Source organism: Vanacampus margaritifer, chromosome 13 (genome assembly GCF_051991255.1).
Source record: "Vanacampus margaritifer isolate UIUO_Vmar chromosome 13, RoL_Vmar_1.0, whole genome shotgun sequence".
NCBI classification, from domain to species: Eukaryota; Metazoa; Chordata; class Actinopteri; order Syngnathiformes; family Syngnathidae; genus Vanacampus; species Vanacampus margaritifer.
In genome coordinates, this window is record NC_135444.1 from 22,564,229 (window position 1) to 22,588,000 (window position 23,772).

The 23,772-nt window shown below is 40.2% G+C and overlaps 5 protein-coding genes across 5 annotated transcripts in view; 4 read left to right on the top strand and 1 right to left on the bottom strand.

Moving 5' to 3' along the window:
* Nucleotides 1-382: 382 nt before the first annotated feature.
* slc35a3a (solute carrier family 35 member A3a) lies at nt 383-4,885 on the top strand. Its single transcript, XM_077584829.1, has 8 exons — nt 383-687; nt 1,141-1,351; nt 1,513-1,667; nt 1,739-1,861; nt 2,164-2,338; nt 3,207-3,325; nt 3,401-3,534; nt 3,629-4,885. The coding sequence occupies exons 2-8, from the start codon at nt 1,162-1,164 to the stop codon at nt 3,717-3,719; spliced, it is 987 nt and encodes a 328-aa protein (XP_077440955.1). The 5' UTR covers nt 383-687; nt 1,141-1,161; the 3' UTR covers nt 3,720-4,885.
* Nucleotides 4,886-5,168: 283 nt separating this feature from the next.
* On the bottom strand, nt 5,169-9,865 carry fam78bb (family with sequence similarity 78 member Bb). The gene is made up of 2 exons (XM_077584830.1): nt 8,746-9,865; nt 5,169-7,432 (listed from the first exon to the last, which is right to left on the bottom strand). The coding sequence occupies exons 1-2, from the start codon at nt 9,009-9,011 to the stop codon at nt 6,910-6,912; spliced, it is 789 nt and encodes a 262-aa protein (XP_077440956.1). The 5' UTR covers nt 9,012-9,865; the 3' UTR covers nt 5,169-6,909.
* A 355-nt stretch (nt 9,866-10,220) lies between these two features.
* On the top strand, nt 10,221-11,897 carry rex1bd (required for excision 1-B domain containing). Its single transcript, XM_077584831.1, has 5 exons — nt 10,221-10,374; nt 10,594-10,676; nt 10,776-10,980; nt 11,535-11,626; nt 11,710-11,897. The coding sequence occupies exons 1-5, from the start codon at nt 10,372-10,374 to the stop codon at nt 11,780-11,782; spliced, it is 456 nt and encodes a 151-aa protein (XP_077440957.1). The 5' UTR covers nt 10,221-10,371; the 3' UTR covers nt 11,783-11,897.
* A 715-nt stretch (nt 11,898-12,612) lies between these two features.
* Nucleotides 12,613-19,839, top strand: dio1 (iodothyronine deiodinase 1). The gene is made up of 4 exons (XM_077584832.1): nt 12,613-13,098; nt 14,093-14,236; nt 15,524-15,723; nt 18,531-19,839. Exons 1-4 carry the CDS (start codon nt 12,756-12,758, stop codon nt 18,594-18,596), a joined length of 753 nt encoding a protein of 250 aa, XP_077440958.1. The 5' UTR covers nt 12,613-12,755; the 3' UTR covers nt 18,597-19,839.
* A 243-nt stretch (nt 19,840-20,082) lies between these two features.
* Nucleotides 20,083-23,772, top strand: part of acot11b (acyl-CoA thioesterase 11b) — a 38,423-nt gene continuing 34,733 nt past the window's right edge. Inside the window, exon 1 of the mRNA XM_077584824.1 lies at nt 20,083-20,303. The gene's annotated coding sequence lies outside the window, so the exon portion shown is untranslated. The remainder of the gene's footprint in view (nt 20,304-23,772) is intronic.

Here is a 23,772-nt window from a genome sequence, read left to right on the forward strand (position 1 = left end):
CCTTCCATCCTTATTTCCTTCGTTCCCACCATCTTTCTTCTAATTTCTTCCCTTTTCCACTCTTCCCACCTCGTTACTCAATTAGTCACGGCTCCAGGATTTTTATCTATCTATATATTTATCTATCTATCTGCAGGTATTGCCAGCAATCATTCCAGTCAATTGATCTATTTACTTTAATTCGTCTGTATGAACAAATAAATTATGTAATATTAATATATATAATAAATAATTATAAAAATATATTTTAGTGTTACAAAACATTTCCGTCTGCAAACCTAATTGTGTCGTGCAGTTTGCTAACTGGCCTGTGGGTGGCAGCCTATCGACAACAGCAGCACCAAGCCAACCTAGCACGTAACGAAGAAGAAATCTACACGGAAGTGGATTTCTTCTATTATTATTGATGGATTCACATTGTCCAGTTCACGCTTTCTGTCTTGGCGACGCGTGTCTGAATTAAAATGTTATTTAAAGATGCGCAGTGCGTCATAACGTGTCAGTCTCCGCGGATGGTGGATGCCCAGAGCCGCTCGACGGACCACAGAATGTGAATGAAAACAAGAAACGACGGCATTTGTAGCTGCTTCGTGTTTGACACTTTGTCAACGGCGGACGAGAAGTGAGCTACAATTCCCTTGGTTGCCGTGTATGTCCTTAAGACATCGTTTCAAGACTCACTTAGGGGTAAGAATATTTTCTACTATTCCAGAGGTGATTAATCAATTACATGTTGTTTATACTTATTTAAAAAAAAAAACTGTGATGGCATGTTTTGGGGGCGAGCGGGCCTGTACAGGTGTGTGTATATGATTGGTGGAAATTTGAAAACAAGTGGCGGCGGCGCGCACCTTCTAAAAAGGGACATAATATAATTTAGCCGATACAAAATTTTGTACATATTTTCTCTCCCTGTTCTTCTTCTTCTCGTATCGTGTAATTAAGCAAAAAGTAAATCATGTTGCTAATTAATAGAAATGAATAAAGTCCACTGATGTATATGTTAAGTGTCTGTGTGGTTTAAGGATAGACCTAGAAATGATCAAATAATAATCAACTGAATGCTAATACCCCATAAATAAAATTGAGTTGAGTTTCTGCACTACTTTTCTTCATTATTGTCCTCTTCTCCCCCATCAGCCTCCTTCCTGAGTGTCTATCATGGCTTCATCCCGGCTCAAGTACCTCTCTCTGGGCGTGCTGGTGTTCCAGACCACGTCCCTGGTGCTCATCATGCGTTACTCCCGAACCCTGCAGGCGGAAGGCCCACGGTACTTGTCCTCCTCTGCCGTAGTGGTGGCTGAGGTCATAAAGATCGTCATCTGTCTGATGCTCGTCTTCAAAGACCACAGTGAGTCAACGGACAGACCCTTTGCAATATGTTCTACGAAATCACTCAAAGGCTTTTGGGAGAAAAAATGCCACCCGCAAACCAGATGATAACCGAAATGAAAATTCTTGGCTGAAAGCAAAAATGTAAAAACCAGACCTTGTTTTGCTATCTCATCGCAGGTTACAGCGTGCGAGCGCTCAACAGCATCCTTCGCCAGGAGATCGCCTACAAGCCCATGGAAACGCTGAAGCTGGCCATCCCTTCGGGCATCTACACCCTGCAGAACAACCTGCTCTACGTCGCCCTGTCCAACCTGGATGCCGCCACCTACCAGGTATATCAACAGCAAGCCTCTGGTTTTGGCATCTCCGCTGACTTTTGGGCGTACTCCCCGCCGTCCGCCAGCTCACGTACCAGCTGAAGATCCTGACCACGGCTCTGTTCTCCGTGTCCATGCTGGGACGCCGGCTGGGCGTCTACCAGTGGCTCTCCTTGCTCATCCTCATGGCTGGAGTGGCTCTTGTACAGGTAGCTAGCTAACTTTTCTCCATTTTCAGTAGCGCTGAATGATTTTGAAAAAATGATCTGTGATTTTAATTCCTCAATATTGCAGTTTAATATGTGATTACTTTTACTTTCTCCCCATGTATTTTTTTTTTATACCAAACACAAGATGTAGATTAATCTGTATTTATTGTCCATAAATGTTTTGGTCTTAGGCTTATATTTGGAATCTGGACGTTCTCTACTCCTTAATTGATTTTTACCATATGAAGGCACTGCCTTCAAGTAGTCCTGTGACATTTCATGCTTTTGTCTCTTGTCTGCAGTGGCCGTCCGAGTCGTCGGTAGTGGCGGAGACGGACTCGGCGTCCGCGGGCTCCCAGTTTGTGGGCGTCATGGCCGTTCTGGTGGCGTGCTGCTCCAGTGGCTTCGCCGGCGTCTACTTTGAGAAGATCCTGAAGGAGAGCAAACAGAGCGTTTGGATCCGCAACATCCAGCTCGGTCTGTCAGTTAGCAACTATCCAATAGTTTTACAATTGAGTATTCTACCAATTAAAGTATCCATTAACTCATTCAACACAAAAATGTATAATTAAGTTGTTTTAATACTTTGTCCTTCACTTCCAAAATCGTATTTATACGTGTTTTTTTAAAATGTTTTTATGCTAGAGCTTACAGAAGGCTTTGATACCGATTCTCACATGAAGAAGTCACTTAAAGCAATGGTAGTTATTACTAAAAACGTCCAGCCGGTGGCAGCAGAGTATAAGAGATCAACCAGGGCCATGTTGCAAAAAGCTCTTTTCCACAATGTTTTCAACAGGTTTGTGAATAATGATTAACCTTAGCTACATTCTAATGCTAATTGCTGCAAAAAAAAGAAGAGAGTCTAATCTTTCCTTTGGTAGGTTCCATGTTTTTTATAGCAATAGAACACAATATTCTGTGGACCTTGCAAAATCAGTCAAAATCCAGTAAAACAGCCGGGAGCGAAGGGGGTTGCTTCAGGAAAAATGGCTGGGAGAGTATGAGTTCATGGAGCCATCAGATAAGCAATTATCAATATCAACACAATACAATAAGAAATGTACATGTGAGGTGCAGGTATGATTTTTGGCCACTTGGGGTCACCATTTTCTCATTCTGCACAGTAGTGACTGTGAGTGAGTGTTTATGGCTTTAAAAGGCGGGGCTTGGCCTTTTTTGTCCAAATTATGGTTAATTCAAATGTATTTACTTATTTGTTTGATTGCGTTTTTATTCATTTAGATTGCTCAATTGCAGATAATGCAATTTTACACTTTTTTGATGAGTTAAATATGAATAAATTACCTATTAACAATAACATAATTTAAATGTGGCTTTTCAGGGATGTTCGGCCTGGTGTTCGGCTTTGTCGGCATGCTGATCTTCGACGGAGACAAAGTGATGGAGTCGGGAATGTTCCAGGGATACGGCGCGGTCACCTGCGCCGTGGTCACGCTGCAGGTCGGTCCCGCCGGCTGCTGACCCAATCCGTCTCGTCTCCGTCCAATCCGTGCGCACGCCTTTGTTTTCCCGCAGGCGCTGGGCGGTCTGGTCATCGCGGCGGTCATCAAGTACGCCGACAACATCCTCAAAGGCTTCGCCACGTCGCTCTCCATCATCCTCTCCACGCTCATTTCTTACTTTTGGCTCCAGGACTTCGACCCCACCAAGTACAAGCTGCAGCTTCTTACACGTGAATGAGTTGAACCCAAAATGGATTTTATCGCCGCTTTACACGCGTGGGATTGTCTCTGCCGTCCGCAGCGTCTTCTTCCTGGGAGCCGGCCTGGTCATCGCCGCCACGTTCCTCTACGGCTACGAAGGCAAGAAGCCGCCCAACCCCAGCAGAGCGTGAGACGGACGCGGGCCCAGCAGGACCAAACGGAGGCCAGGGGACGTGGGAGGAGTCACACAAAAAAAAAAAGGTCAAACACAATTGCTGGTTACACCTCAAGTGCCTCGGTTGGGAAGTCACAACTTTTGGCGTATATGTTACGTCTGTATCAATAACGTTATCACCTAAAGTTGGACGGAAGAACGGCTTCTGGGTAAGGCTTCCTGTCACGCAACAGGAAATCCATTCGAGTGGAACCTCAGTTTTCATTGGATCTCCATTGACATTTTGTCCCGGTTTTTGTACATTTGCTTTGATTTTGTACAAAGTTCTGCTACCTGCGTCTCCTCTAACCTCATAATCCTCAAGTGAGTAACGGCAAACTAATGTTACATGCGGTATATCTGGTCGCGACATGTTTTTTTTGTTTTTTTTAATATATATATATATTTTTTTTAAATTAATTACATTTTCTTGAAATCTACTTGGGTGGTCGCCCAAGTATTAACAATGAGGAAACACCGAGTTTTATTTGTTGTCAGTATTTTTTGTTGTCTGGAACAGAATAGTTGCTTTTAAATAATTTCCTGTGATAACTATTACTTTGGTTTTCATTGAATTTGGTTTTAATCAGACTTTCCTTGATCACAAAAACTGAGGTTCCATTATAGTGATTGGAGTGAAATTTCCTCCCCAGCCCCAAAAAGGCCCGATAATCTTTACAAGTCAACTTTGTGTAAACGTATTGAAAAACGGTTACGTACATCGAAGCGGCTATTTTGCCTTGTTGCCAGGCGACCAGTGGTCATAACTCATCGTGGCAAGCGTGTCACTTGAGAAACGCTGAGTGATTACCTGAGCTTGTTACTTAAGTCGGTTACAGTGGATGTAAATAATGACGCCTTTAATATAATTGAATAAATTAATCTATGAAGATTAATTTAAATAATGATTCCTTCGGCTCATGTAATTTATTGTCGTTTAATTGTCAGGGTGAAAAATGTGTTCTTTGCCCCTTTTTTTTTTTTATGCTGATCAGAGATTTATGAGCTTTTATTTTGAAGAGCTTTGTTTAATGTTATGATTTGACTGTTGCGATTATTTTTGTTTGTTTTGTGGGTGTGGTTACATTGTTGTCTCAATTACTACTAAGAGGATCTTTTTATAAAGTGGGAAAACTTCTCTGACTGCTTGTGCTGCTTTTATGGTGCGCCTCGTCCCTTATTCTTATTATTTCCACTTTCACCTTTCAATTGTAAATCTAACTCAACCATAACATATTCACATCAAATGTCAATTTCAAGCGCAAAAGCCGACAAGCGCCATTTTGAAAAAAGTAGACTCATGCCTGCTAGCAGGCTGCCACGATATCATTCGAGATTTGCTAATTGTACAAAGCAAACAACTACAGTCATATTCAAATCATCAAAATATATGAACATATAAAAATTGACTCTGAAATGATTTGTTTTTTTTGTTTGTTTTTATGAGTTTCCCGAAACACTGCATGCTAACGCCAGACAGTCTGACAGTAGAAGTTTGATGTCCTTCATCCAGTCACTTAAAATCAGGGGTTCACAAACGGGGCCCCCCAAGACATAATTTGGGGGCCCGCAAAATCACGATAAATTATGTTGTACCATTTATTTAAAAATAAATAAATAAATAAATTCATACATTCATGAATGAAGTCTTTTTTTTTAAACTGTGTTTAAAGGCGTTCACTTTGCCTTTAGGAAATTTTGAAGTAAATTTTTAAACATGTTCAAAATTTCCTTGCAGCAAGAAGGACCATTAAAACTAAATGTTTGTGAAACTTGAATAAACACTGACAGGAACCCACATTCACTACCTTCCTCCACGCTTGCAAAATTTCCCACCTCAGTGCGATATGGGCTACTAGCTAAGGCCCGCACTCATTGAGGGTTTTTTTTCTCAGTGTAAACATGAAATCGCTCAGTCAGTCCTGATACTAATATTAAGATAAAATGGAATTAGCAAAGATAAGATGCAAAATTAGCTCAAATAAAATGTTAAATGACCTAACGTGAAATGCTAAATTAGCAAAGATAACATACAAAATCAGCTAATGAAAAATGCTACATTAGCTCAAATAAAATACTAATTTAGCTAATGAAACATGCTAAATTAGCTAAAATAATGTTAAATTACCTAACATGAAATGCTAAATTAGCTAAGAAAAAACTCAAAATAAACTACATAATATATAAAATTAGCTAAGACAAAATGTAAAATTAAATAGCATAAAATGCTAAATTAGCTACCAAAAAATGCTATAAATTAGTTCAAACAAAATGCTAAAATAGCTCAAATAAAATGTTCAACTACCTAACATGAAATGCTAAATTAGCTAAGATAAAACTCTAAATAAACTACATAATATATAAAATTAACTAAGACAAAATGTAAAATTAAATAGCATAAAATGCTAAATTAGCAAAGATAAAATGCTAAATTAGCTACCAAAAAATGCTATAAATTAGTTCAAACAAAATGCTAAAATAGCTCAAATAAAATGTTAAATGACCTAACATGAAATGCTAAATTAGCTAAGATAAAACTCAAAATAAACTACATAATAGACAAAATGTAAAATGACCTAGCATTAAATGCTAAACTAGCTAATGATAGCAGCCCATTGGTGTTTATCATACAATTATTTTATGTACTGTAATGTTACATTAGCATAGGTTGCGTTAGCATAGGTTCACAATGGACGACGGCGAGATCCGACTTCAAATTCCAAATGAGTAAATAATAATACATGAAATAAACAAACACAGTAAGCCTACGGCTTGACCTTTGAGCGACATTTGAGGCAGTCTCGTGTAACAAAGCAGCAATGGGACTCCATAGTAGAAAACATACAAGCCTCTCCACATTGTAAAGCACTCATCAAAACTTTTGTTTTTAACTGGCTTTCACTGAACACCTTTTTGTTGGCGTTCTTCTCTGTAGTCCAGGGTTAGATGAGTATCTTTAATTAAGGCTTAGTATCGTTTATTTAGGCCATTGATTCTAGTTCATGCGTGACTATGATAAGTGCTATCGAAAATGGACGCTTTGTTTGCTCAGTTGCACTGAAGTACAATAAAAGACTGTGAGGATCGTCCAAGGCAGCAGGGAGGAATTAAGGCGGTTGGCCCCGCCCCCAAAAATCCAACAAACTATGGAAAACCGCAATGAGCTTCTACTTGGGCGGGATGACGACAAGCGGCGGCCCCCTGGCGGGCCTCCACATGAGCACTTGGGCGTCGTTGGCGTTGGGCCTCCCCATGGCGTTGGCCGGGATGGGCTCCACGCTGCTCAGCACCCGCGGCTGCTCCTGGTGCACCCGGCCCACCAGCCGCGCCCTGCAGCCCAGCGGCCGGGCCGGGTCCACGGCGATGTCCACCCGCATGCGCCACTTGATGGCGCGCAGCAGGATCTTCTCCCTGGAGGTGGCGTTGAGCGCCACCAGCCAGGTGGTGAAGCTCTGGTCCCGCTTGATGTCGGTCAGCGAGGGCTCGTCAGACCGGCTCACCGGCACGGCCCAGGTGACGCTGGGGTAGAAGTTGTCGTTCATGCTGACGGTGAAGCGCGACGGCTTGGACGTGGGGCCCACGATGGTGACCGTCTCGGTGGTGTTGCCGTACCACGGGTAGCTGACGCCGTCCGAGTCGCTGATGGCCTGCACCAGGCCTTCGCGCAGCTCGGGTAGCTCCCAACTTGACCTGCGGGGGGCGATATGCAGTGACTGCGGTCAGACGAGACCTGCTGAGATTTTGCCGGGTTTTTTTTGTGTGTGTTATTTTTGTGTAAGAAAATGTCTGATTGGCAGCAGCGTTTTACAAAAACTGAAATTTGGGCATTTAATTAATTCACTGCCAGCCGTTGGAGAGCGTTTTTACTGATCTCATCAAAAGCCACAGAAAATTGTTGTGTGGTTATTTAAGCACTAATCTACCAAAAGAAATAGTCAATTCTCTTCTATCACTAGAAAAAGACAAAGAAGTTTATTGCTTTTTCTGTTCTTAATAGTTAGTAAAAATTTAAGCCTAAATTTTGCTAAGCAGAATTTGCAAACACAATAGAAGAATTTGACACATGGCAGTCACGAAGCTGTTTCCATGGCAACGTGGGGCATGGCTTATTTTGGAGGGGGATTAAGATTTAAAAATCACGACTTGTTGCTAGGCAGAATTTGCAAACAATGGAAAAATGGGACACTTGTTTATTTTTAAATATATCTCAAAAATACAAATTGTTCTTGAAATTATTATAATTACAAAAAATATATACAACGAAAAAATAAATACATTTTAAGTGAATTGTGTTCTGAAAATTACAAGAAAAATATTTTAGGGAAAAATTTAATTTGCCAAAATATTTTTTTTCCCAAAAGTTCTTTCAAGGGGAAAAAAGGGTTAGTTCCGACCCTCACTGTATAAATTACTGTTGGTCTTTTCGATCAACTCTCACATTGTTGAGCATCAAGAGGAGCATTTGTTAACGCAGCAGGTGAGACTCCCACATTTAGACGCACACCCACACATACATTGTGTTCTTGTGACTATGGCACCCAAGTCGTCGTGTGCAAATGGTTCTTCGGAAGATTGAATTGCTCTTGTGAATGCTTGTTATGCGATTGGCCAGACAACAGGAAGTGCCAAGATAGCATCAAGCCAATGCATTATTTATTGTGTTGACATGTCTGGGGTGCCCCTGATGGCGTCTTCCAATTGATCCATTACGCTTATTAAGATATCTTACCGTAAGATGGAGACAGAAGTTAAGAGGTGGTTGTTAACGAGATAATATTACCAACCAAAATTTAAAAAATTTGCCAGAAATTTAAAAGGGGAAAAATGTATGAGCAAAGTAATAAAAATATACCCAAAAGATAAATATTTGGTAAAACGAATATTAGAAAATACCAAGTTGAAGTTTGTCAAACAAATGGTTCCGGTAATTCGACCTCCGTACAAACGGGAACTCCGTCGTAAAGCGAGGCGCACTCCACCCCTCCCCACCTTCCTCCACTCACATGCCGAGGTCCCCGTAGGTGTTGTAGAACTCCATGTGGGTGCACGCCTGGATCCAGCCCACCACCCAGGTCTCGTTGCGCGGGATGGGCGGCATGACCACCCGGGCCGACGCTTTGAAATAAGGCGTCTTGTAACGCAGCACGATGGCCGAGTCCTCCTCCACGGCGGTGGGGCGGTGGTCGATGGTGGCCGCGAGCTCGCGCACGACCACCGTCTCCCTGCGGACGCGCGACTTGTTGCAGGCGATGCTCTGGATGCAGCCCATGACGAGCAGCCAGCGCCGCAGCCGGGACCGCCGGGCGCCCACCGGATCCGGGCAGCGCTCACCGCCGAGGGTGCTCCCCTACTGCCCGGGGTTTCCTCCTCCTCCTCGCCCGGGCTGGCATGTCACGGGATGTCGGAGGTCGGGCGTCGGGCATCGGATGCTGCGGCTACTCGTAGCCGGGGCGACCGATTCCCGGCATCAAAGTCGCTCAGTCCACCGGCATCCTGCGTTGTCGCTGTTCAGCCCGGTGTGGTGCTGAAATGAACGCCGCTTGATGGACCGATATGGGCGACACTGCGTGGGAGTCCCCCACCCCGGATGCGTACGAAGAGCCTGAACCGACACCTCCCCTCCACTGCCGCCAAACTGTGTGACATCATCACCACTATGTCCACCAATTATTACGACACACTTCATATGGATTTCCCTCCCTCATTTAAAACGAAAGATTTAAATATCAATATTCCGTCAATTACTTTAAAGGTTATATTGTTTTTGGGAGAGAAATGAAAATTCTGTTCTAATTGATAGACCATTCCAGTCAAGGTGGTATGGCGCTACACCGCCGCTAGAGGGTGCTGTAGCCCCGTCAGAAATTTGTGTAACCCCAGTTAAGTTCCCAGCGTCTTTTTTGATATTCTAAAATATGTTTCTTAATAAATTATTATTTTTTTAATTATCCCTGCCTCCTTTAGTCCCAGTAGAAAAGAAATCCCGAAGTTTGGCCTCATTACAACAATTATTGTAACAATAATAACAAACATTGTTTTATTTTGAAGCTCACTCAGGGTATCATGACGTAATGGCAATGCAGAAACAAAGTTATTTCTTTAACTTGTACAGAAAACGCAGTTACGTCGCCTGAAACTATCAAATTAAAAAAAAGCAACGATGTGAATTTTTAGAATAATCATTGCATCCTCGTTATGAACTTGTTTATAAGTATGAGTAATAATAACTAGTAACATTATTTTTTTTAAAGGTTTTTTTTTTTTGTCCTTGTCGAAGTCTTTTATTTTAAATATCAATCCAACTTACATTGGCATAATATCATTTCCGCCAAATAGCTGTCTGAAAAGTGAGAAAACAACGTTCATATTGAGCGTAATCATCCTGTCCTCGTCATAAACTGAGATATAAGTATTTACAATACGTTATATGTTGAATAGATGAATAAATAAATTGGGTTGTTAGTTATTATCGGTATCTTTTCTTATGAAATCCACTCGAACGAAAACTGGCGTGACGTCATTTCCACGCGGAAGTGTGCATCCACCACCGAGTCAAATGACTCAAAACAACGTGATTGTCAATGTTAGATTTAGCGTAAACCACAACGTGTATTTCTTAATTGGTTCAAATGGTAAGTAATTCTTACTTATTGCTAAATCGGTGCACGTGTGTAGCTAAGATAATTCACCACTGCTGTTGAGCTTCATTAATCCACATCTATTTTAGTTTCTTTGTTTTTTTTTAACGGATGTGACAAACTTATACCTGTGTAAAAAAAGACTCATAAGTAGAAGTACTGGTTTGACTCCATAAGAGTGAAGAAAACGAAATCCAATTTATTTTCTTGTAGGTTTCCACTGACGTCAAAGCGCTAATCCAAAGGTTCTACCAGCTGCAGTCAGAGCGTCTGGAGACCTATCGACTCTTTGAGGAGTACGTTTGCATTTCTGCCTGTAACTTAAAGTCGCTGGCAAAGATGCTGCTAATTCTCGGCCCGATAAAGTGAAACTGGATCATTTGCCATGTTTGCAGAGGGCACGAGGCCTACCTGAGGACCGGCCCCCACTATGACTTTGAGCACTACAAGCAGCTGGTGCACCAGATCACGCTGGCCTTCAGTGGCATCTCCAAGGAAGTTCTGGACATCAAGGACAAGTTCCAGCTCCACTTGGCCCGGACCGACCTCTCGGATCACATCGACAAGCTGCAGTGCAAAGAGAAGCACAAACTCCAACTGGTAATTCAAATACTTTTTGACTAAGTTTAAAAAAAATAATAAAAATTATGCCTGGGAGGGAGGAACTAATTCATGGTTCATAACATTTATTAACATTTCTAATTTTCATCGTGCAAATGATTTTTTTTAAAATTTTGCATATACTGTACAGTAATACACATTAAAAACCGATAATAAGGGACTCAAATAACTTAAATATAAATCTGAAGCTTTTTTTGTACCTTTTCCTGCTCATAGTAATTTCTCAGAATCACCACAAGAGGGCGTATATTTTCAAAATACAGTACATTTGTTATACATTATTCACAAAGAAATATTGTACTTTTTCCCACTGATAGCTTATTATTGGGTAATGGCTAGTTTCTTCCAATCTTAAAAAAAAGTTTTTATTTTAAGTTATATGTTCAATACATTTACTTAAATCATTATTTAAATTGTCTTCTTTTTGCATTTACACTGCTTAATGTTACTATGATTACAATAATGTCACTCACGTGTAAGTTTTTGGACTCGAACCTCGACTCAAATTTGGTTGTGATGTCTTTTGTGTTTAGACAGCTCAGCTGCAGCTGGCCCGGCAGCGGGCGCAGGACCACCCAGAAGAGCAGGATGCATGTCAGGAGAAAATCCAGCATCTTAAACACGAGTAAGAGCGTCCGTCGTCGCCATGGTTACAGCGCGACTCGTGAATCGTAAGGTGTGAGGTTCTTATGTGCTTGGAATGTTCAGAATCATCAAGACCCAAGAGGCGCTCAGCGAGATCATGCAGGACTTCAAGTACGACTCGGAGGAGAGCGATTGACAGGCGGCCGCATCATTTGCGATTCCGAGCTTTTTGTATTCTTTAATATGCAGGCCTGTAAATATTCAATATTAATTCTGTTGTACAATAAACATCAACTGGGGGTGGCATTAAACAGCTTCAAGTCTCTTTTTGTAAGAATTGTTCCCCGTCTGCTAAAATGCTGCTTTGCTGTCAAGTCAGTTGAGTTCACTGGCGCCATCTAGTGCTCGGAGAGGATATGACATTTTTGCTCAGGCATAGTGTAATGCGCGGTGGCTGGTTGGCCATGGACGGTGCAGCGGGACAGCAAAAACGGGAGAGCAGTTGGAAATCCACAGCTTCACTTTTATGAAAAAGAAACCAAAAAAAAAAACTGGGCTACGCGCCACCGCGCGTCACAATTGTGCCTCCGCCGCTGTGCGGCGTCACAGTCATAAACGAAAAAGCGCTGCCTATGCCCACAAAAACAAAGGGCGCCATCCCGTGGCGCGGTGCCACACTGCAGATTGTTACCTTAGCAAAAAAAAAATTAATAAAAACGTCCGAGCAACGGTCCATATCTTGAAAAAATTGTAGGCAGGGTCACGTGTAAGTCACAAAACACACACAAATCTTAAAATTAAGTTTATTCAAACACGCACATTGGTTGCACACGCGCATATTGCTATTGCTAATCATAACAATGCTAATAATAGCATCTGCATTCTGCACATAAAACATGGCTGCATAGTCATAGGGAATAGTCAATTTGGCCCGCGACTTGCCAACCTTAATATAATTTGGCCCTCAGCTAGAACTAATAGGGGGCCCGAAAAGGGTGGGGGGCGTACTTGCTGTAGCTGTCGCGCACGTTTACGCAACAAGTTGCTTTGGAAACTCGGAGCCGCGCGTGAAGGCGGAAGCGGACACCTCCCGTGAAGGCATCACGCGTGGTCTCCTGCGCTCATTTCCCAAGCGGGGGGACTCGAGAGCAGCAGCCGCCGCCGCGATCATGTTTGTATTCGTGCAAAAAGTGTGGATGTACCTCTACACGGGCTACATGTTGCTCTTCGTCATCTGCGTCAACGTCGTCCTTCGCACCGTGCACGTGTTTTCGCCGGCCTTGGCCAAGAAGGTGATCGTGAAAATGAACGAACGGACCACGATGGCGAAGATTCCCAATTTCACGTACGACGACTGGGGGCCCACCTTCCTCACCTCCGCCTTCGTCAAAACGGCGTCGGAGCACATGTGGTTGTCCCTGGGCCAGAAGGCGTTCGTGGGGGGGCGAGCCCCGGACTCGCCGGTGGTCGCTATGGACAAGCGCGAGAGCAGCATCTGCAACTTTCTCAAAGGTGCGTCAAACTTAGTCCAGTTCAGAAAAAATAAAAACAAATAAACAGAATAGCTCATTAGACGAGGTAAAAGGGGAAAAAATAACAGGGAAATAAATGAATTGTTTGCCAATTGTAGTACGTTAGAACAGGTGACGTCAACAACAGTCAAGTCTGCAAAATAAAACAAATAGAAATACTTTTCTAATCCCAATTTACTTATTTTGTATATAATAAAAAAGTTTTTATTTTAAATGTATTCTGTTAGAATTTTGTTGACCATAATCAGTTTAAAATTATTTAATATTAGTAAATTTATAAGTTCGTAAAATAGAACGATGTGAAATTGTTTTTTGTTAACTACTTTAATGTGAACGTTTATTTTAATTTGAAAAAACAAACTTACTTAGAATTTAATTGTAATGAATTTGCCGGTGATTTTTTTTTATAACAATGCCATATTTTTCTGTTTGAAATTATTGTTGAGAAATAAATAAAAAAATGCAAAATTGCTTATTTTACTGACCCTTTGTTTTATTTAAAATTATTAATTTGAATTAAAAAAAAGTTTTTTAATATTGATGATCAATTTCACTGTACATGACTAATAATTAATTAATAAATAATATTTTTTTAAAGTTCATGTCAAAAATTAAAAAAATGTTTTTTAAAATTGTTTCATAATAATAAACCTTTAAATATACTGTAGTCAATCATTTCATTAGTCATTTAAACAAGCTTATAATTAAATGAAGACATTGTTTATATTACCATGTTTTATTTGATGTAAAAATATTTTAATCAAATTATCAGTGCATTAATGTATTAACAATGAATAAACCAATAATTAAAAATAATTGATACTGAATAAATTAATAATCAAAAATAATTTTAAAATTTTTAGTCTAAATCACCAATATTTTAAATATGATAATCATTGAACTTAATACAACAAAGGTCCTTTTAAAAAAAAAAACAAGTGTCAGTTCTCCTTCCATGTGGTCTTTGCATGCAGGTTCGAGGCCTCTGGTGCTGAACTTTGGAAGTTGCACCTGACCTCCGTTCATGTTCGAGCTGGACCTGTTCAAGCAGCTGGTCCGGGACTTCGGCGACGTGGCCGACTTTCTCGTCGTCTACATCGAGGAGGCGCACTCGAGCGGTGGGCACACGCAACCAAGCACTCAAAATCAGCTCCAACCTTTTTCCACTATTAATTCAGCTATAACTTGTACAACTCCCATTTTGAAAAATACATTTATAAAAACTTGTTAAAAACAGTAGAGGGCGCTATATGGCCAAAATGGCAGTCCCCCTACATGGATGGGAAGAGATGGATTAATTTGTATTCCGCCGTTGCAATATTTGTCAGAATACAGCGTGGGGGCACATACGACATTCTTGAAATAAAAAGAACTGAGCTTGCTACTGTACTGAAACATTGTGAAACAGTGAATGAGCTACATTCGAATGCTAATTGCTGCAAAACGGAAACAGATAGAAATATACTTTTTTTTTCTGATGAAAGACGAGACTCTAATCTTTCTTTTGGTAGCTTCCATGTTTTTATAGCAATAGAACAGAATATTCTGTGGACCTTGCAAAATCAGTTCAAATCCAGTAAAAACAGCCGGGAGCGAAGGGGGTTGCTTCAGAGAAAATGGCTGCCAGTGAATGAGTTAAAAAGCATATAAAATATGAACTCATTCACTCATAGACGTCAAAATAACATTTTAACTATTTCTATTAGTTTAACCTTTTTTTCCACTTTTGTTAAATTGTTGAATATGAAAACCTAGATTTTTTTAATTGTACATTTAGGACAGATATGAAATTTGTGATTAATTATGAGGTTTTAAAAAATCGCCTGACGCACCGAATTTTTCAGGCGATAATTTTTTAAAATTGTAATTAATGGAATGGCTTCAATAGTTAACTCATGATTAATCACAAATTTTATATCTCTTATAAATGTACAATTAAAAAAAATCTAGGTTTTCATACTCTTGTTAACAAAAGTGGAAAAAAATGTTTAACTAATTGAAATAGTTAAAATGAATTTTTGACATCAATGGCAGTGAATGAGATAGACCATTGAAAATCACAGTTCTTACTGACCAAAGAGGGCATCCTGCTCATTTTCAACCAAATTATCTTACAAACCTGAGAAAAGGATTTAAAAAAAGATAGAAGTGGAGTGGGGGTTGACAGCCCAGGTTTTTTAGCCCGCAGGTTAGCGCATTCAAACTCTCAACCCAGAGAACATTTGCCCTTCCATGGCCACAATCGCTGCCAAAGTTTGTGGACAGCTGAAGAACTTGAACCCAATAAAGCAGCCGGTCCTGATGGAGTGACCGGCGAAGAAACAAAAAACAAACAAATTCTATAGTTTCGCTCGATCACAGATTTGGGGTACCATCCTTTTCTTTTTTTTCTTTTTTTTTTTCAGATGGTTGGGCCTTCACAAACAATCTCCAAGTGAGCAGGCACCAGAGTCTGGAGGACAGAATGGCTGCGGCGCAGATCCTCGTTAAGGAGGATCCACTTTGTCCCGTGGTGGTGGACCAAATGAGCAACACGGCCTCCGTGGAATACGGCGCGCTGCCTGAGAGGCTTTACGTGCTGCACAAAGGAAAAGTCCTCTACAAGGTCCGCCCTCATCATCATTTGAGAAGAATTTTCCTGTTTGAGCCCGAATAGCATTTTGTTGTCAGAGTGGAATTTGTGTGTCTTGCCGTGTCTACATGGGGGAGTGCACATGAGTGAAAGCGATGCGGTTCATTGGTGCGAACGCCCGAAAGTAGTTATGGTCGTCTAAAATCTCACTGTTGGCCAGCTAACGCCATCCTAGCGCCAGAAACATTTGGCTAGCTAACGTCTCCCTGTTGGCCGGCTAACGCCATGCTAGCAACAAACAAAAGGGAGAAACTGAGAGATGAACTAGCTTAGCTAGCTAGGAGGAGGCTAGTAGCGATGTAGATGGATTTAAAATGGGACCCAAGGGGGAAAAAAATGTCCTTTGTTATGTTATGTAAGTAAGCTATTTTAAACGAAAAAGGTTGACCTCAACATGCTAGGCTCAACGCTGTTACGTTTGATGCAGTAAGTGAATATGACTTTGTAAACAAATGATTAAAGTGGAAGTCAACCGTAAACATTGACAATAATATGCGACATGTGACGACACTAGTCAAAACATGACATTCTGATGAATATTACATATGTGGAATATGAAGCAAAATCCAGCCATTTTTATCCATCTCAGGAGGGGGGGCGGCCATTTTGCTACTCGCTGTCGACTGAAGATGACATCACAGTCGCTCAGGCAATGACCAATCACAGCTAGCTTGTTAACTCATATTCCACTAACACAATATCAATCAGAATAATATATTTAGACTTGTGGGGCTGCATAAAACATATTGTCAAAAAAAAAGAGGTGTTTTTTTTTTCTAAAAGTTGATTTGGTCGTTCGGTAGCTAATGCTAATATATAGCCTTTACCTCATTCACTGCCATTGACGGTTGTAGAAGTCAAATATTTATAATATTTTAACTATTTTATTAGTTTAACATTTTTGTCCACTTTTGTTAGTAAGAGTATAAAAACTTAGAATTTTTTTATTGTACATTTAGAAAAGATATAAAATTTGTGATTAATCGTGAGTTAACTTGTGAAGTCATGCAATTAATTAGGATAAAAATTTTAAATCGCCTCACGCTCCTAATTTTTAAATAATCTTTTTTCTTTTTCATCGCGTCAGGCGATTACATTTTTTAAAATTGTAATTAATCGTATGACTTCAAATAGTTAACTCACGATTAATCATGAATTTTATATCAGTTCTTAACTCTTTGACTGCCAGACGTTTTCAGATAAGGGATGCCGTGGGTGCCAGCCGATTTAAGCATTTAGACTGATCTTTCAAGGTCCACAGAAAATTATGTGTTTGGACTATGGAAACACACATACTACCAAATGAAAGATTGGACTCTCATCTTTCATCAGAAAAAAAAGTTTGTTTCTACCTTATTCTGTTTTTCAGTAATCAACAATAGAAAATGGTTAGTTTCACCTCTGTTTTGAAACAAACGTCTTTTAACGTCTTTGGCACTCCTCCATAGGATTTTACTAAACGTTATTTAACGTTTTTGGCAGTCAAAGAGTTAATGTACAATAAAAAAAAATCTAGGTTTTCATACACTTAACAAAAGTGGAAAAAATGTTAAACTAATGGAAATAGTTCAAATGAATTTTGACGTCAATAGCCGTCAATGGCAGTGAATGAGTTAATCACAAATTTTATATATCTCTTCTAAATGTACAATAAAAGAATTCTAGGTTTTCATACTCTTGTTAACAAAAGTGGGAAAAAAATGTAAACTAATAGAAATAGTTGAAATGATTTTTTGACGTCTATAGCCGTCCTTGGCAGTGAATGAGTTAACTCCCTTTAAACGCATGATTAACGCACGCCGCTTGTTTGTCCAGTCCTGACCGTAGTTTATGAATATAATGAAATGTATTCTAGTCATTTTAATCCCTCCACATCGCCGTCTCGTCCTGATTTCAAGTGTTTGCCTATAGAAGAAGAAGAGGAAGCGTTTCCCTGTTCAAAGCCTCCCTTTCCCTCCATGCAAATGTCGCGATTAGAAGCGGGGCCAAGAGGGCGTCGACGTCGCTTGGCTCACGCGATCGCGTGTCTAGAACCTTGAGAGCGGCGCAGATAGCTGAGGAATTCGTTGGCGCGGCTCCAACAGAATGCGGAACCTCCTGTATTGTTCTGACGGGAAACGCATTTGTGTGTCTTTTATGTTTACGTGACAAGAACTGGACTGGTCGACAAAATAGTCATCACAGGAGGAATATATTACCTCGGGGAGACATGATTATATGCCAAAAGGAAGGAAAAAAACAAGTCTTATGTTAATTTTTTTTTAACACGCCGATATCTTAAAATGCATTTTCGCAAAACTCGGTGACCAGTAAAAAATAAAGCGCAGTTGAAAGATACGAATCTTCTGACCTCTCCACGCAAAGTTACGTCGACGTGCACAGGATTGACACCTGTCACAAAAACGGAGATGTCATGTGACTGCCTGCCTCCATTTGATTGGTCAAATGGGTCCACGATTGTGGAGGACCACAACTGCAAACATTTGAAATACATCACTCAATAAAAACGGATATAAAAAATATAATTCAAAAATTTTATACAAAATATAAATGGAAAAAAAAATATATATATATTCCATAATTTTTTTTATGTAAAACTAAAAATAAGAGAAAAATAAATAAATGTGTGAATAAATAAATACTATAGAGCAACGTAACCGTAAAAGTGTTTCTGCTTAATGAAAAATACTCAAGTAAACGTAAAAAGTACAATTGATCCAAAAAGTTACTTGAGTTGTGTTCTTGTAATGTTTGTGTGTGTGTGTGTGTGTGTGTTGCAGGGGGGCATGGGGCCTTGGGGCTACAAACCGCAGGAGGTGCGCTCGGTCCTGGAGAAGATCAAGTAGGAAGGAAGAACGCCAAGCAAGCAGACTCCGTTTTCACTCGAGCGTCACTAATACTTACTAAACGCCACTTACTCGTTCAGCTTTCACAAGCCGATTCGCTGCCCCCGGCAACACACACACGCACACGCACACGCACACACGCGCTTGCGTGATGTCTGAAGTGAATCTCAGCTGCTCCGCGGTTCTTGGTGACGGTTACAGATAAAACCTTTCGGACTCTGTACCCTGATAAAATGAAACGTACACTTTGAGATCAACTCTCAGCTATGACCAAGTGATACACTCACTATATTTACAGTGCTTGACAAATTGATCAGATCAGCTGAAATTAACACCATTGTTCTTTCCAAACTGACCTCTTCTTTTTTTCTTCTTGAACTTTTTGGGTCCGTCCATAATATAATAATGTATTATGATTCATTGCGATTGACTTCATTTTTTTTTACTGGGCTGGCAGTAAATAAGTTTAATCATTATTTTCATTGGCAAAAATCCATTCATGCAAGAGTGTTACTTTTAATGTCAGGTTTCCATCCAATTTCTTTTTTTTCAAGCGAATTTACTGAAAATGCGCAAAACGGACATGCGACTTGTGTCCGTTTCCATCTGTTCTTCTTTAGCGAATACTGAGAGGGAACTCCAGTGCTGTAGGTGGCGCTATACACCTTAGAGATGTGATCCACCAGTAATTTAAAAGAAGAAGAAAACCAGGAAGCAACTGTGCCGTGCGATGACATCGCATGAGTTTGCTTTTGTAATTTTTGATAAACCGTAGCGTTTCTTTGCTGTTTTACATCTAAAAATTGCAATTCCAAAAATATTTTGCAGATATTTTTCATACATTTTCATAAACTACTCTTACTTTTTATTTTATTTTAGTAAAGTACATTTCTAAATTACAATTTAGAAATAACAAGGAAATTCTAGTTTGGAAATCCATCATTCCTGCTCAAAATGGTCCAACTCGCAGATATTTTTCAAAAGCAGTGTTTTAATACAAGTTGTCAAGTATTGTAAGTAAATGAGGCTTTTCAAAATCAGCATCATTGATTTGAAAGTTTCCGTGCCAATGACCACCAAAACAAAGGATGTGCCAACGCATCTCACACTGAGCGGCTTTTTACATGACGATCACGGCGCAAACCTCCGGTAGCCGTAATTTGAAGGCTTTAAAGTTGGCCCGTCTGCGATCGATGTTGGCCATCCAACTGTCTCACAATAAAGGATTTGGTTTACAGTTTAATGTGCGCCTCTGTTTTGTTTAATAAAAATCTAATTTCTGTACATGGATGCTGATGAGCTGAAACTGAAATGAAATGTGAGACTAATAGCGTATTTCCACTGGAGCCCAGCACCGCACGGTTCGGCTCAGCCCAACCCACGCACGCACTGCGTTTCCACCTCCGATGTGCATCTGGGACGCTGGGCGGAAGTGACGCATTACCGGCTGCGACACAAGAGTATAGCGCGGGAAACAACAATATAATCAAAACACGGAAGCCATGGAGGACGAAGCTGCCCGGTATCGGTTGCTCGTTCTGTTTTTTTTTTAGAGGCGCTTCAGATGTGGCGCTTCTTCAGAGATCGCAACGCAAGGAGGATCGCCGCCGCGAAGAAAAGGACGTCGTTTATCGTTGGAAAGCCTTCGACGCTGATAGCAGTGGGAGCGAAGAAGAAGACGAACACTTGTCGAAAAGGACACGGCTGGTAAGTTTTTTTTTTGTGTGTTTCTTTTTAACCAATCAACTGCTGTGGTGATTATACGTCATGTCCTGGGCTCGCTCTGGCCCTATTGGTGAACGTCGTCTTGGAAACCGTAGAATTATGGAAAATGTGGACAACAAATGATTTCAACAGTTTGAAGTTGGAAGAGTTGAATCAGTTGAAGAATTTTGTGAAATGTGGAAAGATGAGATACATTTTGGAACATTCATTCATTTCAAAAGGATTTGTTGTCATTGTAGATGTGGAATTACGAGAAAAATATTAATTTTGGGAATGTGGAAAATATTTCCCAATACGTCCTGAATGAGTTGAATATTTTGAAGGCTGATGTTTAATTGGTGGAGAAATGTGGAACGACTCGCTTGGTAAAACTTGGCAGAATATTTATACAGTAGCTAGAGAATGGCAATTAAAAAAAATAAAAAAAAGAAATGATGTGGAATTAGAGTTGGAATGGCTTGAATTGGTCATGTAATGTGGGAGGTGAAGTTTAATGTTTTAAAAAAAATCTCTTTCAGGGTAAGTTAACCGTAAACATTTATTTACAATAATGTTATGTGACCTCACAAGTCTAAAAATGACATTCTGAATAATATAACATTTTTTTTAATATGAGTGATGTGGCAAAATCCAGCCATTTTTATCCATCTCAGGGGCGGCCATTTTGCCATTTGCTGTGGACTGAAGATGACGTCAGACAACGACCAATCACAGCTCACCTGTTTTCTGAAGCTGAGCTGTGATTGGTCCGTACCTGAGACCCTGAGCAAGTGCGATGTCATTTTCACTCGACAGCAAGTGGCAAAATGGCCGCCTTCTGATGTTGGATTTTGCTGCTTAACTCATATTCCACAAATGTACTACTAACAACAATACAGTATTTAGACTAGTGGGGCTGTATTGTTGTCAAGAATTTTTTGCGGTTGACTTGAAAATGTCTGTCTGAATTTTGAGAAAGTCTGCTTTGATTTGGAAATGTGTAAAAACGTATTTTTTGTGGCGTTCCGTATAACCTAGCCTACTGTTCAGCTTTGACACAACAAATGCATGAAATATAGTTGACTTGCACCGACACTAAACATGAGTGACTGTTGACAGTTACTTGGAACAGGCAAGTAGAAAAAGAGCCTTTTGGATTGCAATGTGCCACATGCTGCATCACATGTATCAGCTTGTTCTGGTGCATTTCTTTTACAACCATGCAAACAATGGATATGCTGTACACGAGGAAGAGAAGTACACTGATAAAAAGAAGGGAAAAAAATGTGGTCTGCACAAATGAGACTGGGAAAAAAATGTCAGGAAAAGCCTACTAGAACATCTGAACATGATTGGTTAATCAGAGACATTTTAAATGGTCGCATGGCAGGTGTGAGCTGCTTCCCAGTTAATGTATCTTTTCATTGGACAACACTGAAGAATTTTGCTTGGCCCCAACTTGGACATTTTCCCTGAGGGGTGTACTCACTTTTGTTGCAAGTCATTTCACTTAATGGTGAGTGCAAGGCACAAAAAAAAACTACCAAAAAAAACGCCCTGGCATTTTGGCTTAGGCCCGCCGAACGTAGTTCTGCCACTGATCTATATTGATGATGTTTCAATTTGCTATTTATATTCAAAATCGATCTGTGAACTGGTAAAATGTAGAAAAATAATCACCGGGCATCTGCCCTGTATGCTAGATGGCCAGTCCAGCCCTGGGTGTGTGTGTGTGTGTGTGTGTGTGTGTGTGTGTGTGTGTGTGTGTGTGTGTGTGTGTGTGTGTGTCTGTGTGGCGTTATTTTGAGGAGACAGCAACAAGCCGCACACTTTTACTTGACATTGGGTTTTTTAATAGGATGAAATTCATGTTTTTGAAATGTCTGCTTGGATGAAATCTTTTTTTCTCTCTCTGAATAATCCAAACTGGATTTGTAGCCATTTGGAAAGGACCTCAAAGCAAATTGGATGAGTCTCTTAAATTTGACGCTCATCCCTCAGATGATGTGTTTTATAATAATTCTCTTGGGACTAATAGTCGCGTACTACTTAAAAGGATTAGGGCCAGTGAAGAGCAAAAAAAAAAAAAAAAAAAAAGTTGGCAAGTTTCTAACTTTATTCTCAGAATTCTGACTTCCCCCACAAATCATAGCTAGATGTCACAAAGTTCTGAGATTAAAGGCAGAATTTTCACTTTAAAATCAGAATTCTGAGATATAAATGAAAATTCTTACTTTAATCTCAGAATTCTCACTTTAATCTCAGGGTTCTCACTTTAATCTCAGAATTCTCACTTTAATCTCAGAGTTCTGATTTAAAAAGGGAGAATCCTGACTTCCCGCACAATTCATAGCTAGACGTCACAAAGTTCTGAGATTAAAGGCAGAATTTTCACTTTAAAGTCAGAATTCTGAGATTTAAGTGAGAATTCTGAGATTAATCTCAGTTCTGACTTTAATCTCAGAGTTCTGACTTTAATCTCAGAGTTCTGATTTAAAAAGGGAGAATCCTGACTTCCCGCACAATTCATAGCTAGACGTCACAAAGTTCTGAGATTAAAGGCAGAATTTTCACTTTAAAGTCAGAATTCTGACATTTAAGTGAGAACTCAGATTAATCTCAGAATTCTCACTTAAATCTCAGAATTCTGCCTTTAATCTCAGAACTTTGTGACGTCTAGCTATGAATTGTGCGGGAAGTCAGGATTCTCCCTTTTTAAATCAGAACTCTGAGATTAAAGTCAGAATTCTGAGATTTAAGTGAGAATTCTGACTTTAATCTCAGTTCTCACTTTAATCTCAGAATTCTCACTTTAATCTCAGAGTTCTGATTTAAAAAGGGAGAATCCTGACTTCCCGCACAACTCATAGCTAGACGTCATAAAGTCCGAATTCTGAGAATAAAGTGAGAATCCTGCCAACCCTTTTTTTTCTCTCTCTCTTTCTCTTCACTGGCTCTAATCCTCTTCCGCAGTCGGCCTCGTCCCAGCAATAGTTTTATTGGGCAATGCCAATAATTTGCTTTAGCACTTCAAAAGAGGCCCGTGCGGTTTAGCTGCTTCGAGGAAGGCAAGTTGAAGCTGGCATGCGATGCAGACGACCTCGCTGGGTCGACGGGTTCACTGAGTTCGTCGTTATTCACTACGGCTGACAGACTCTACTGAGTAATTGATTACAAAGACATTTTTTTTTTTTTTTTTTTGCTTTTGAATGTACATACCCTGCAGGTTCAATAATAAGTCAACACTGATTTGGAACATACGTCATGTGCATGAAAAAAAAAAAAAGTTGAATGTAAAGGTTTAGTTACAGTGTGTGAATCCTTTCAGCACCTGCGCCCAAGGCTAATCGTGGAAAATCCCAGTTTTTCCAACAGCACCGTTTCCTGTATTGACATTACAGTAGAGAGCAACGAGGCGTTCTCCAGCTTTTGTTTACCGTCTGGAAACAATCTGATCTGTGTGCCATATGGG

Coding starts and splice junctions, on each gene's coding strand:
- slc35a3a (XM_077584829.1), top strand. CDS start 1,162: ATGGCTTCATCCCGGCTCAAGTACCTCTCTCTGGGCGTGCTGGTGTTC. Junction 1,668..1,738: donor TGGATGCCGCCACCTACCAG/GTATATCAACAG, acceptor GCCGTCCGCCAG/CTCACGTACCAGCTGAAGAT. Junction 2,339..3,206: donor GATCCGCAACATCCAGCTCG/GTCTGTCAGTTA, acceptor GTGGCTTTTCAG/GGATGTTCGGCCTGGTGTTC.
- fam78bb (XM_077584830.1), bottom strand. CDS start 9,011: ATGGGCTGCATCCAGAGCATCGCCTGCAACAAGTCGCGCGTCCGCAGG. Junction 7,433..8,745: donor ACCTACGGGGACCTCGGCAT/GTGAGTGGAGGA, acceptor CGCCCCCCGCAG/GTCAAGTTGGGAGCTACCCG.
- rex1bd (XM_077584831.1), top strand. Junction 10,677..10,775: donor ACCTATCGACTCTTTGAGGA/GTACGTTTGCAT, acceptor CCATGTTTGCAG/AGGGCACGAGGCCTACCTGA. Junction 10,981..11,534: donor AGAAGCACAAACTCCAACTG/GTAATTCAAATA, acceptor TTTTGTGTTTAG/ACAGCTCAGCTGCAGCTGGC.